Source organism: Lepisosteus platostomus, chromosome 12, assembly GCF_059453375.1.
Source record: "Lepisosteus platostomus isolate fLepPlt1 chromosome 12, fLepPlt1.hap1, whole genome shotgun sequence".
Lineage (NCBI taxonomy): Eukaryota > Metazoa > Chordata > Actinopteri > Semionotiformes > Lepisosteidae > Lepisosteus > Lepisosteus platostomus.
The window spans coordinates 29,690,612-29,705,053 of NC_142622.1; the positions used below are offsets into that span (position 1 = coordinate 29,690,612).

Here is a 14,442-nt window from a genome sequence, read left to right on the forward strand (position 1 = left end):
CAGGAAACAAACAATTATAAGACACCTTAAACTCCTAAATTTCTGTCATGGGCTGTTTAATATAGTTCTGGGCTGCCTGTCTAGTATTTATCTTATTTTTATTATAATCAGTTAAGAACCTGAAAATAAATTCCTGCTTTTATTCCTATTGAGTTTTGTTTTCCCATTTCTTGTTCACCTTCAGGTTAATACTGTAGCTCTCCAAATAATTGACATATTGTCCGTGTCCCTTCTCCCCCTTGTCAGTATTTTCCCAGGGTGATAACGGAGCTCTCGGAGCTACAGGAGGTCTATGATCCAGACACGGTGGAGCTGATGAACTGGATAAGGTAAGCAAGCTTGTCATCTTTGTTGTTTTTTTTTATTTTTAGGAAAAAAAAGGCAAAAGCTGGCTTACTTGAGCCAAGACAAATGATCAAGTCTAGAATCCTTCGATATATTGCAGTTAATATATCCACGCATGATGGCTGTCACTGTCCCTTATTATAAAAGAAGAGTTCTCTAAATAGCAAGTAGGTGTGTTGATTACTTATTTTTTTAGATCAGTTTCATTGTGGAGGCTTGATTGACATATTCAGGCAATGAGTCAAAATCCAAGTTAATCTGTTTTTTTCTGATTCCCAGAAGCTTTTCACAGGGCCCTAGTTATGTCAAAAAAGAAGAAAGGGCTTCTAGTACTGCAGTGTGGGCTAACATGAAGAGAACTGGAAGGAGGGAGAATTGCCTTCTATGACAAATAAAATCATTTTGCAGTGTGCCATTAATCTTTTATACTGCTCTTAAATGGTTTTAAATGAGGCTTTTTGCTAAGATTGCCTACCGGTCCCACTGGTACCTTATTTTCAGAACAGAACAAGTAAGTCAAGTGTTTTACCCCTAGGTCTTAACAGCAGTGAATTTCCAAGATCACATCACACCAGTGACCAGTGCCCACCTTTTTATTGTTTTTTTATCAGTGAGTGTTTTTCCAAGAATTTACTTTCCTCGCTGCTTTCAAGATGTTAAGAAAGTTTACTTCTGGGAAAAGAAAATCTTGAATTTTTTAAGAAGAGCCTGAAATATCTTCTTTTTGCTGTCACAAATTTTGGTTCAGATTAATATTATTGTATTCCTTTTTTTCTGCCTCCATCATAAGTCATGGATGGAGCAGATTCTCTTGGGAGTCTCAGAGTTTTTAGTTAAACCTTGGAGGTATTAACAGTGCACATCAATTGGAGTATCTTTCCTTTCCTCAGAGCTAACTTGTCTCCGAACAACTTTGGTTTTTTTGTGCATGTTCTCATGTTAACATTTCTTTCAAGGACATCAAAGTCAGTCAGCTTTCCCACCTCCAGACTTTTTTTTAATCCCATGTTTTTATTTTTCAGTGGAATTTTATAGTTTCATGGCATAAACCTGCCATGAAATCCTCCAGAGGATGATGGGTATATTACTGCTCCCTCCAACAAGATATTTTCTGTTGTTTTTTAAATGTTTCTGCTATTGTTTTTATCTTTTATCAGTGATGTGAAAGTGTGACAATAGACACAAAGTATACTGCATTAAGTGACTTAGAGGCATATACTTAGAAGGTACATTTGTTTACCAAATAGTTAAACACATTCAGACTGCAGAGCTGAACGATGCTCATTGTTTGTTTGTTTGTTTGTTTGTTTGTTTGTTTGTTTGTTTGTTTGTTTTTTTCATTAAAGCACTACTTTTAATACAAACGTGACCTAGTAGTTTGTCCCTCCTTACAAAATATTTACTTACATCATACTTCAAAATTTGTCAAATTTAAAAAGGTAGCAGAAACATAAAGCTGAAATTGGATGCCTCTAAACCTCAGACTATTAATCTTTTATGTAATTTTATATGTAACTTCAAGTCCCCATTCCTTGTATTTTATAGCTTTGACCGGAATCTCTAGTTTAAAATTGCTTTGAATGTAGAATAATACTTTGCGATTTTTTATTTACCAGTTCACTATTTGATTATATAAAAACATGTAACAAGCACAGCTTCATTGCAGTCAACATCTTCATCAGGGCTCCAAATTAGTGTTACAAATCAACACAATATCAAGCCTGTACACACCTGGGCAGTGCCCCCCTTTGAAAAAAACCCTAAGAACACTATAATTTGCAAACCTTTTTTATATAATATTTATTGCATCTAAGATCAGCACAACTCAAAATCTGCTGGGTCTTGTTAAATGTAATTTCATTGTGCATCAAGTCCCCAATACGACCTAGAAGTGATTCAATTACATGCTGTCATTATTTTGCCATATTTCTGTTTAAATTATTAAGAATGTTTTTATCATCTGCATAGGAGCTAGCCAAAGTGTTTAACAGTGTGTAAAAACAGCAGACCCTAAAGTTACTGTACATCAATAGTATTGACTGAACAAAAAAGGTTTTTACAGTGTAAAATGGGTCTATTTAGCATTTAGATAATCCATGTGTATGTGACCAATGATGGTGTCAGTTCAGCCATCTTTGTTCCGCCATGGTTTTTATTGTTTTCTTCTGTGTTCACGTGAACCTTGTGTAAAGTAGTGAGTACACCCTGAGGGACACAGATGCCCAGTGGAGACTGTCTGCCCTCACCCATCCCCCTCTGTTGCTAGGAGACAGGCTCCAGCTGCGACAGTGTTTGCAGGAAGCCCTCAGCTAATGGGAGTGGTGAAGCTGTGCTCAGGATGGACTGTGACCAGTTTACCCCTCTACACTGACGTCAATCTGATGAAACGCAATGAAAATGTAAGTGTCTCACTGCTGCTTAGTACAATCATTAAATGTGTTGCAGATTTTTGGGGGGTAGTTGGGAAGAGAGTTATCATTGTCATAGTGAAGTGTGAAATGTGCGAAGTTGAAAATGTATCTAAGTGTTTATACCAGGGGGCTATCAAGATGAGGTTTGAATCACAACCCCCAGTCAACTGCTTTGTAAGATGCCTTTAATAAGCCTGTACAAGCTGTACTGTAATATATATGTTACGACATTGCGAGTAGATGGAGAAAGTCAGGTCTTGCTGACAGGCTGAGAAATCCAAATGCTTGATCCCAGTGAAGATCCAGTGAAGGCTCAGAGACTGAGTACGTAGGCAGGCAGAGATAGCTGAACAGGACAGACGATAGCAGACAGGTTGATCCGAGACTGATAGCAAGCGCAGTTATCAGGACTATAAGGCTAGAGGTATGATTATATGCCACTGGTCCTGCACTTGGCTGGACAGATGGAGTGCTGACAGGCAGAGCGGGTTCGAGACAGACAAATACTTGAGCTAAAGTCAGGCTGTTTTTATTTGGAAGTGGGCTAGTTGTGCTGTGAGTACTACCCTTGCCAGAAGGTAGCTCAATTACAGAGCACTGGACCATATGCGGATCGGGGTTTAAATGTCCTGGACTAATGGATTATTCACCTGTTAATTGGAGGCAGGTGGTTAAGATAAGTGGCCCGAGTGAGTCCTCACAGCCCTGGAAGGTGTTTTGAGTCCTTATGTGAATGCAGCCAGTTTCAGTGGAGTCTGATGTTCATAATCTCTGGCTCATATGAGTGTAAAATATGTATGTGTATTCAACACTTGTCTAGTAAGTGGAATTCCAGGAGGCCTTTCTAAATCTAGTGAAAGAGACAATTTTATCACCAGTTAAGTCAGGAACGCGAGACTTGTAGCACAGTAATTTTGTAAGTGGTCAGAAAAATAAGACTGACAAGTCTTCATCGAAACTTCTCACGAGGTGGGTCTTGCAGAGTTAGGGCAGCCTAGTTGAGTGAAATCTCAATTAAATCTCTTGGTCTTGTGTTTTCCTAATTCTCTTTTAACCAGTAGAGGGAGACATAGCCAGATTTGCTATGGCTGACTGAAGACCCTTTTTTGAAATTTTGACATGTTGGTCATTACTCCTGCATGCACCTCAAGGCTCAGTCTGCTTCACTTTTCACATGGTAACAGGAGAAATTAAACCACCTTCAAATTATAACACAGTACATCTATTTTTTTAAATTAATATGACATTTATGTTTTCATTTTTTCTATTTTTCTAATTAGTGGAAGAATAGTGGATAATTTTTTTGGGTAGTACAGATTAATTCCTACTGAACAGTGCAGCTTCCCTGCATCTTATAAAAGCTGTATTGAGAATGATGTGACTGCAGACATTTCCATGGTTACTGATTTGAGGGTTGCTGCCTGTGCTCTACAGAATCCATTCCATTACTGATAGCATTGTGTCAGTTTTCTTTCATTGGAGGTAATTCTGCTACTGCTGTCTCTTTGTGAAAAGATTTGGGTCAGTGTTGGTGACCCAGGACATAAAAAAACACTCGTACCTGTCAACATATAGATTTTCATATTTTCTACCAAAACATCTCACTTCAACAGAAGAGGTGCAACACATTATTTCTTTAATAGACTTCAATGTGATTCTCTTTGTTTGGTCCTTCTGCCTTGTTTCATGCAATGTTATGTGCACTCATTCGATCCATGCACCTTTCTTTTTTTCCTTTTGTGTATTACCTTTCTGTATAACATGTTACATGCTTAAATTGTTTTGAACTTCCTGACAGAATTTATTTTGTTTATATCAAACATTTATATGCTGAAAATTGCCCAGTTCAAAAACTGCAGATTTGGATGCTTTTACAGAGAATTAATTGACTTGAAAAAACCTTATGGTACTCTGCTCATGTTTTTAAATTCAGGAAATCTCCTTTTCCTTATGTTAGGTTGTGGTGAAAAACAATCAGGTTGAATCCTTTGTCCCATCCTGCTTCTCTAAATTATTCAGAATTACTCAGATGGGATTTTCTGAACTTGCTTTAGATTGCAGTATTATAATTGTACATTGCCTGAGATGTAATGATAAAATAAACTCAGATTGGCCAGATTGGAGTGGATCATTTTGTATCATACACCAGTGGTCCCTCTGCCTGGCAGTGTTACTGTGTGACCTGCTGGATATGAGTGGCAGCTGTCTCTGTCCTCCAGCTAACGTAAGCCATGTTTTTTAGGTTTCAGAATTACTGAGCCAAACATGGTGGACAGACTGGCAGACCATGCCTCAGAGTCCAGGGTGGAGTGTCCTTGTCAACACAGGGTTGTAGTAACAGTTGATATTCACAGGCAGATTTTTATTCAAAATTGAAATGTAAAGGAGAGAGCAGTTTCTTAATTACAACTTTGAAAAGAGGACACTAATGGAAATTCACCGCACACAAATAGCAATTGTCCTGCTCATCCCCAGAGCTGTTGACTAAGTAAATGCTTGTGATAGAGCTGTTGAATCTGCCATGTCCTGACAATGCAGAGCATGTATCCCAGTATGCACGTGCTCTGTGTGTGATTGAATATTTTAATTGTATGGTGCAGAATACTTTTGTCATAACTTTGAAATGTAGGAGTTGCAATGCATTATTAAACATTTTAAAAATCTTCTGTGGTCTTTGCATTTCCAAAAAAATAGAATGTCTTTGATCAGTTTGCTGCAAATGCATGTAGTGCTGTTTCTTAGAGAAATGTCATCTCTTGTTATTTTTCCACAGGTTTACCAGGTCTATTCAATGCGCCCAGCTGAGGACATTTATAAGATCCTCACAGCCTACAAAGCTAGCTATGTAATTATAGAGGAGGCTCTCTGCAGTGAGATGAGTCAAGCAAAAGGCTGTCGAATAAAGGACCTGCTGGATGTTGCAAATGGTCATGTGAGTAGCAGACAGCGCCTGAAAAAAAAGCAACAAAAGTATTGAAAATGCACTAAAAACCTTCCTCCGCTTTGGTTTTCAGATTAGATATTTTGGTGTTTAAAATATGAGATAACTTCTCAGTGCTCAGTTGGCTGAATCCCGCTAGTGTGTGATGTCCAAGGTATCCTTAGCATTTTAAAAAAAAATGAAAAGGATACATCAAAATGGAGGTTGCCATCGGTATGTTCTTTTGCCATTGACTTTTCATGTAAGGTCAGGCTTGCCCTGAGGCACACTCAGTTTCTGTAATGTGGGAAGCAGCAGGAAACACATTTGAAGTGCCACAAAAAAGGCACAGCTTCCTGAGTGAAATAAGAATGTCTTCAACAGAGCCATCCTGAAGTATCTGATTTAGCATCTCCTGCACAGATTAGAAGGGGAGAGAGAGGAACTGCTCATTAAAATTGTGTGCATGTATTGAAATCCCTCTGCCTATAAGCTCCTGGAGTTTATCTCCACTACTTTTGTGGGGTTAGAGTTCTAGGCAAGGAAATCCTTGCAGTGCAAAGTTAATGATTCAAAGAGCAGGAGGCAGATAGTGGAGTGTAGTAAATAGGAATAGACTTTGTTGGGGAGTTTGGATTGATAAATATGTTTTTTTTAGCTGAGCCTACTAAACTACACCTCAGCCGTGTCTTCATATCTGCTGAAGATAATGTTTTGTTACTTTTTACAATACAAAATGTATCATATTAATGTAGTTAGAGTCACCCTTGTCTAGGGTATTGCTCTGACCTCTTCAACTAGCTTAGGAGCTGTCATTTATGATTAGCAAAAATAGAAGCCCTGTTTGTTTAAAGGTTAGATTAAATAGATCTCGTGATAAAGCAAAAAATATTCTGCCTGTGTCTGATACTGTGGCACCCAGCCAATGACCTCATTGTATTCTGAAGACACTCGCTTAGGCAACAGCTTGTAATGAACAGAGTTTTACAGGACTCTGCTCCTGGGCTATGCCTCATATATTGGGCCTGTTTGTAATATTTAACATTTATTTGTATTTATGAGTCATTTCAGCCTGTGTGTTTGGCTTTTCGTTTCAAAGACATCACTGATATCACTCTTATTACTGTTATTAAAATGAAGTAGTTCTGGCTATGAGATCAATAATGCCGATTTCACAGTTGAATGTTTTTTTAAAAAGAAAAAGCTCTGAAAGTGGTTTTCATTTTTGAGTATTAGCATATTTCTCTTGCTGAAAATGTATCCCACATTACCTTCTTGAACTGTGGGCCAAACACTAAAAACAAGGAAATATTACCTTGTTGTGATGATTTGTTTTCATTAAAAAATTGTTCACTATTTATGATTTACAGAATTTGTTTGAAAGGGTTCCTTATTTAACCATGTAAAAACATTTTCAAGGATTTCAAATAGCCAGAAAATGTCCTGTTATATAAAATGAAGGTTGAACTGCTTACAGTACATTTCATCAAGTGCTACCCAGTTAAAAGACTGGAAATGCATTATGGGGATAAGGATACTACTGGATGTACAAATTATAAAACTAATATTAGATTAATTAGAAACGCATGCATAATGTATATGTTTATGGTAAAAAAACTAGATCAGAAAGCATAAGCTTAAAGGAAAATGTGCTAAACAAATTCTGAAATTTAAATTTGGTAGCCTTGCAGTATTGTAGCTACTACCCAGAGTTCATTGCTGAAAGCATGACATTGCCAGTCAAGCCTGCACTGTAATGACAGTCAGACTCTGTGGATTCATTTTGAAAATCTATTTTCTATTTTTTTATCTATCTTAAAAAAAACAAATTTAATTCATTTTTAAACAGGTTAGATTCACCAAGGGAAATTCTATGGTTAATAGGTTATTGTTCCTCTTAAATGCATATTTTAATGAATTTTCAAATATTTTTCAAATATCATCAAACAGTTGTAAAATCTATAATTTGTGCTTTTGTTTATGTCTTCTAAAAACATTCTTACATAACAGGATGTTGACAAACCTGCACAGGTAGGGTATAACTTAAAAATACGTTTGTCAAACAATCTGAGTGCAAAAATCAACCAGAAATATTATTTTTCAAAAGTCAAAATAGAACCTAAAAGATAATGAGTTTCAATGGTGGATAACCATTGTTTTTGTGAGCATGTTATTTTACTCAGCTCTCAGCAGGTTACTTTTCCCTTAACTCAACAGAAACTGGGATAAGCTTCTGGCCTATAAGCTTCTGAGTTCAGGAAGGACTTAAAAATAGGTTTGCCAAGCAATCTGAATGCAAAAATCAACCAATTGGTAGCCCGCACCGTGAAATGTACGGTATATAATAATATGAATGGCAGCAAGACAACATTAAAGCAGAAGAGATATTATGAAGAACAGTCCTTACCCAAAGAATAATAAATATAATTCTGTCTTGGCTCTCTTTAAAATTACTGATGTCATCTGTGTTTTTATGTTCTCTTTTGTTTAATCCCTTGAAGGTGATTTATGAGAAAGGAGAAATGTATGCCTTTTCAAAGTATGGAAGATTCTGCCACGAGATCAAAATGAACTACTCCCCTTACACCAACTACTTCACCAGAGTCTTCTGGAACCTCTCGTACCATGTGTACAGAGTCAACACTGTCATTTCTTTCCAGTACTGAAGGGAACAGGAGCCAGAATAGACTGCCTCTGTTTACTTATATCTTTTTGTATTATTTTAGAAATGCTTTTATTAAGTCATTGTTAATTTGAAAACATGTAACACACAACATATGCTGTATGATGAACAGAAAGCATAAGACAGAGGGAATAAGGGTTCTCTCTTGCCTTTTAGCAAATATCCGAGTCTTTAGTTACAGTCCCAGCATTTTTATTCAGGTGATGGAAACTAAATGCTAGCCTATGTGTCCTTAAAGGGGACAGAAGAGGAGAGGCCTAGTTCACTTGGTGTGTGAGACTGAGTGATGTAAGATGGGATGCAGCATTCGGAGCTCAACTGTTAGCAGCAAAAGGATGTATTTGAGATCCAAGGAGAGCTGATCTCAGAAATTTAGCAGTAGTGAAGCTTAGTGAAGCTTTGACACCTGGAGAAGGCTCCACAGCCGAAACGTGTTTTCTTTCTTCTTTTTTTCAGCATGGAATTAACCTAGTACTTGTTCCTTTGCAGTCTACGCATGCTGACGCAGCTACCCACCTGAAGTAGTGAAGCTTTGCTCCACGGTCAAAGTACATCAGATCAAGTAGGATAGTCCTTTAGATTGCTCAGAAAGATAAAACGATGCTGAGATAAAAGGGCCACTTCAATTTACAGCTTGACATTCCGGTTCAGAGAGATGGCTCAGTCTGTCACACCCTTGCAAGGGACTGAGCTGTTATTCCCAACACAAAATATTAATGTACTGGAGAAAGGTTTAATTTATTTTTGTTCTCTAAAACATTTGTGTTTTTAAACCTCTTTACCAACCTTAGTAGTTGTTGTCGTTTTTTCTTATTAGTTTCATGAACGGTTTGTTTACTACTATATGTAAAATGTTTAAAAATATTCTCTTTTAAGTTCTGTATTTAACATAAAGATTGCAACGCTAGTAATAGCCCTATTGTACAGAGGGTCGGTGTACTTGTTGAACCTAGTAAAAAGTTAAAGATGCCTGGATACAAGTTACTCTACATTGTGGCCAGTGATATCACTCATATCAGCCATCTCACTCAGCAACTCACAAATGGCAACCCACTGAAGCTAAGCAGGTGTGAGCCTGGTCAGTACGTGGATGGGAGACATCCTGGGAAAAACTAAGGTTGCTGCTGGAAGAGGTGTTAGTAAGGGCCAGCAGGGGGCACTCACCCTGCAGTCCATGTGGGTCCTAATGCCCCAGTATAGTGACGGGGACACTATACTGTAAACAGGCGCCGTCTTTTGGATGAGACGTAAAACCGAGGTCCTGGCTCTACTGTATGTGGTCATTAAAAAATCGCAGGGCGTTTCTTGAAAAGAAAAGGGGTGTAACCCTGGCGTCCTGGCCAAATTTCCCATTGGCCTTTAACAATTATGGCCTCCTAATAACCCCCATCTATGAATTGACTTCATCACTCTGCTCTCCTCCCTACTGATAGCTGATGTGTGGTGAGCATTCTGGCACACTATGGCTGCCGTCGCATCATCCAGGTGGATGCTGCACATTGGTGGTGGTGGAGGGAAGTCCCCATTACCTGTTAGAAGCGCTTTGAGTGACGTTTCTAGATTTGGAAGGAAAACTAGTACTGTAATGAGAAGAGGTATGATTCATCATTCTTGACACCTAGACCATGAAACTGGAGGTAAGCAGTACAAATGTTTTCAAACACTGTTTTCATACAAAATACAACATTTTGAGTACCAGTAAAATTGAGTCTAGCATGAGTGGGGCATACCAGAAAGGTAACACAATACCCACCTCTGGATCTTACTGAGATGCAACCAGTCTAGTGTTGGTACCACATGCCCCCTTCTCAGTTCTCTGCTTTCTTCTCAGTTTAGCCCCGTTATTAATAATTACCCGAAAAAGCTGGTATTTTTAGTTGTGATGATATCAGGATATCTCAATATTTAGTTTTACTGTGATTAAATTGTATAACTATAACGAATTATTATTTTGATTCCAAGCACCTACAAGTGAGATAACTAAAGATAATCGTTTATTTGAAAATATTAATAAAAATGCATCCTAGACATAGTAATACGAGTGGCATTGGTAGCATTATGACTACAATGGGTTTCTCTTGTAAATAACTGGAACAGGTTACATACTACAGTATATATAACACTAACCCCCAGTTTTTTACTGATGTGCTTTATTACTTACACTCCTCAAGTGGCTAGTTTTACTTGACTCAACTTGTGTTAATCTGTTAGCTGTTCTTTCTGTAGTTTTTATTTTATAACATACCAAAGTTTGATATTCATGATGTATGGTAAGTGTGGTGCATATACTGTAGAAGTTGACTCTGGTAACCTCATTTTAATATTTTATGTTACCAAACCGTTGAGCTGAATTTATCAGGTATTGTTAATGATGTACTGGTTTGCTGAAGTGTGTGCCAACATGTAGGAAAATCCTTTCACCTCTCCTTTACTATGTGTATATACTAAAGTTCAGTTGGGACCCAAGGATGAGCTGAGCTCATCTCACCATTCTTAGTGTATAGTAGAAGTCAACATATTCTATCCATTATTTTACCTGATCTGTACCCTCCCATCTTGTATGTGCTTGACTATTTTATGTTTTAAAGTTGACTGTCAAAAGACTGGGCGAAAGCCAGGCCAAAACTTTATTTAGTGTGGCCACACTTCATCAGGTGCAGCTATGGCATCACAACAGGAATAACCTCTGCAAACAAATTTGTTGAAGATAACTTGCCACACAGCAGGTGTGTTGTCTGTTACTAGCATCAGTATTTCAGCTAAAACCGACATTTTTTCTTAATCAACTTTCACAGTATCAGTCCATCACAGATTAAAAATTTATCACATGAAGATGCAACTTTTTAATGTAGGAGGTCTGTCTATCTGTATGTCTGAAAAGACTGAGAATGTGAGAAATTCACATTCTTTGTGGGGACATGCTGAGAGTATTACAGATAGTAATTGAGAATGCATTAAATAAAAAAATAACAAAAGCAAACCTTTTCCACACTTCCATGCTTTTGTTGTTTTTTTAAGTGTAGTAAATGCAGTAAGTATTTTTAGTGCCTTACAATGATTTCTTTTTGAACTAATGTGTCAACCTCTGAACCTTCGAATCCTGTTTTTTCTTTTATTTTTTTGTAGAAGCATTTTTTTTATTTTTTTGTGTTTAGTTTCCAATTATTTTTCCGCGTTGTTAATCGGCTTGGTTTTACTGTTGCGACTGCAGTAGGAAGTTATGGTAAAATGTTACATAAGTGTTGAAGAAAACTCAGTCTTCACTAAGGTTGGGAGATTGTCAAACAGATCTTTAATACAATCAGCTGAAGGGAAGCATATCACAGAGAAAGGGTTTCCCCTAGCACTCAGTAAGACATGCTCACTGGACTGAAGTTACACTTTCCTTTTTATACATTAAAAGTAGGCAAGACTTTAACATATCAAAGGAACATACAGGGAAAGGGGCAGTGTCAGAAGTCAAACAAAACAGGACAGGAAGATGCCATTTGGCATCCTGCAATCTTTCATTTCTCTTAAAAAAAAAAGGGGGTTTTAGAATAACTTAACCAGCTATGTTTATGGCACTTGTTGCTGGCTGTTGGTCAACATCCCTGTAGCTGACTCCTCCTAATCACCAAACTAGTTTAGCTGAATGCTCTCCTCTGGTTTCTAACCTTCCTTATATTGCAGTGATCTTATCATGATTAGGGAGTGAGGACTTTGTGTGCCTTCCTCTGACCCAGCCATGCTCGGTTTTTCATATAATAATAATAATAATAATAATAATTGCTTACACTTACATACCGCTTTTCTGGACACTCCAATCAAAGCGCTTTAAAGGTATTGGGGAATCCCTTCCACCCCCACCAATGTGCAGCATCCACCTATATAACCTATACAGTTAATCCACATATATTAACTGTTTTAGAATTGATTGCTCCTAGCAGTAAGCAATACTGATCAATATATGGCAATTTCAAGTTATATAAAAATGAAGGCATTCAGTGATTCCATATTTGTACAAGAACCAATATATATTTTCGGGTGAAAGAGGGACTTGCATATTCTTCTATTTCCATGCAAGATGTAGCTGCTGGTTGGGATTCAGTCTCTGCCCCCCGCTGGATATAGTCAGTTGGTTGTGTACTGTGAGCTTTGGAGTGGCTGAAGTCAGCTGGGTGGTACATATCGTATTGTTTACAACACAAAAGGTTAAATGCTGTGTTGTTGGTATTTTTGCTGTCTAGCATTCCCCTTGTTTCCTTCTGGTAATGTCATTTTTCATTTAAAATCTGCAGGGAGATTGATGGATACACCTCCTGTAGTGCTTGGCATTAACAGACCTCAGTGCGAGGTGTCACCAGAGTTCTGCATTTACAGTACCTAACCACAATTTCTTTTTTCAAATGTTGTTTGTCATTTTGCACTACTGTATTAAGCACACTATTGCTATGCCAATGATATGCTGTTATATTAAAGAGAACATATAACACATTTTTTTAAAATGAGAGATTAAATATGAAAAGATTTGAGTTGCCCTTTTTTAAATAAATAATTCCAAATCTCTCTCTAAGTGTCAGACTTTCTTATTAGCTTTAAAATTATATTGCTTTCTTGTACATCTTAGCTGAAAGATGGTCAGTGCTGCATTGTGCCTTAAGTCTTAGAAAATTGCTTGTCGTGGAATTTTGTAGCTTGCATTTGATGCCTTGGATTCAGACTATTTTGTGAACACTATTCAAGCATGAACTTCAATTTGCTTTCCATAAAAGGATTACGCCTTGGGTTGTATAACTCTCCCTACCTACCTTTCCCTTAAGAAGCAGAATTGCATTTTGATTTCACAGCTTCCATTGAGTGCTTCTGACACAATTTCTCATATTCAGTGTCCATTTTCATAATAACTGTTGTGGTACTTGGTAATGATTACCGATAAGAGAAAATCAAAGACTCTGTGCCATGAAAGCTAAAAGATATCTGAGGTCTGGAGAGGGAAGTGAATGTAGTACTGGAAAGAGATCATTTGATTCAATCAGAAAATAATAGGCCCCTCGCATAAAATCCTATATTATGTGCCAGCTCCATGAGTGCAATCTGTATAGTGACAATGTTTACCTAATTAAACAGGTGTGTATCCGCTGGTCTTCTCACAGCATGAAGGAAAAATACTTTTTCTAATAGACCATGTAATGAGATTAGTCTTTAAGATGTTATGTTTGTTCAGTCTTTCTCTCCAGTGTAATGCATGGCATCATGTCTTGTTGATTAAATCTAATTCTGTGTGCAGTGTGGCAGGTTCTACAAAATATGGCCATTTTCTGCATGGACTGGGCTGGCAAGTGTGTATGGACAAATCCTTGTGTAGCGGTGAGGCTTATTAATAAGGCAGAATTAAGTGTTTCTGAGCTTTCCCAAATTAGGCCTCATTTCTCTGTTCATCTCTGTGGTGCAGCCACAGAGAAACCATTCATGCAAGGTGATTTAAGGTCCAAGGACAGCTCCCAAAGGGGGATGCACTTAGCTAAGCCTGGCTATCATGATCAATGGTCATCCATTGGTGCCTATCTGTCTAGGGAGTGCGAGTTGGACATCTGGATTGCATTCCTAAGTGTCAGGAGTAAGTGACTCATATCTCACCTTGATCAACCAATCAGGGCCGAGTAACCCACGTGGGACTCTGATGCCCATGGAACTTTCAGCCAATCAATGAGCTGAAGTTCCTCCAGGTAAAAACAGGCAACACAGAGAGCCTGAGAGATTCAGATTCAGATTCAACAAGATTCTGTGAGAATTCCAGGGCAGGACGGCCCAGGAGCAGAAGGCTCCCAAGGGCAGGACATTCTCGCAGCGCGCCTCCTGACCATCCTGAGACTCAGCCCGGACAACCACGGAACGGCCAGTGTGTCCGAGTGCCAGAACTTTCCTTTGTTCTAAGAGTCTAGAGTGGAGGTTGCCAGAGAGTAACCAGCAGCAGGCCTCCTGAACAGGTCGGAACTGTGGAAAGCTGAATCACTATTCAGAACTAGCTCTTCATCAGGAACGAACCAGTACTCTTCCTGACTTGCTGGGACCCACAGTCATCTTTTCTCCTGTGCACAAAC

The 14,442-nt window shown here is 38.1% G+C and overlaps 1 protein-coding gene across 4 annotated transcripts in view; it reads left to right on the forward strand.

The window, feature by feature from the left end:
• Positions 1-9,149, forward strand: part of LOC148651376 (putative C-mannosyltransferase DPY19L4) — a 54,447-nt gene extending 45,298 nt beyond the window's left edge. For 3 of the 4 annotated variants that reach the window (XM_088601570.1, XM_088601571.1, XM_088601572.1), the window contains 4 exons: positions 247-329; positions 2,612-2,744; positions 5,530-5,688; positions 8,178-9,149. In XM_088601570.1, the coding sequence (XP_088457696.1) occupies positions 247-329; positions 2,612-2,744; positions 5,530-5,688; positions 8,178-8,342 (540 nt within the window). In that variant the 3' untranslated portion in view covers positions 8,343-9,149. The other variant, XR_015925744.1, reaches the window with a different exon arrangement.
• The last annotated feature ends 5,293 nt before the right edge of the window (positions 9,150-14,442 follow it).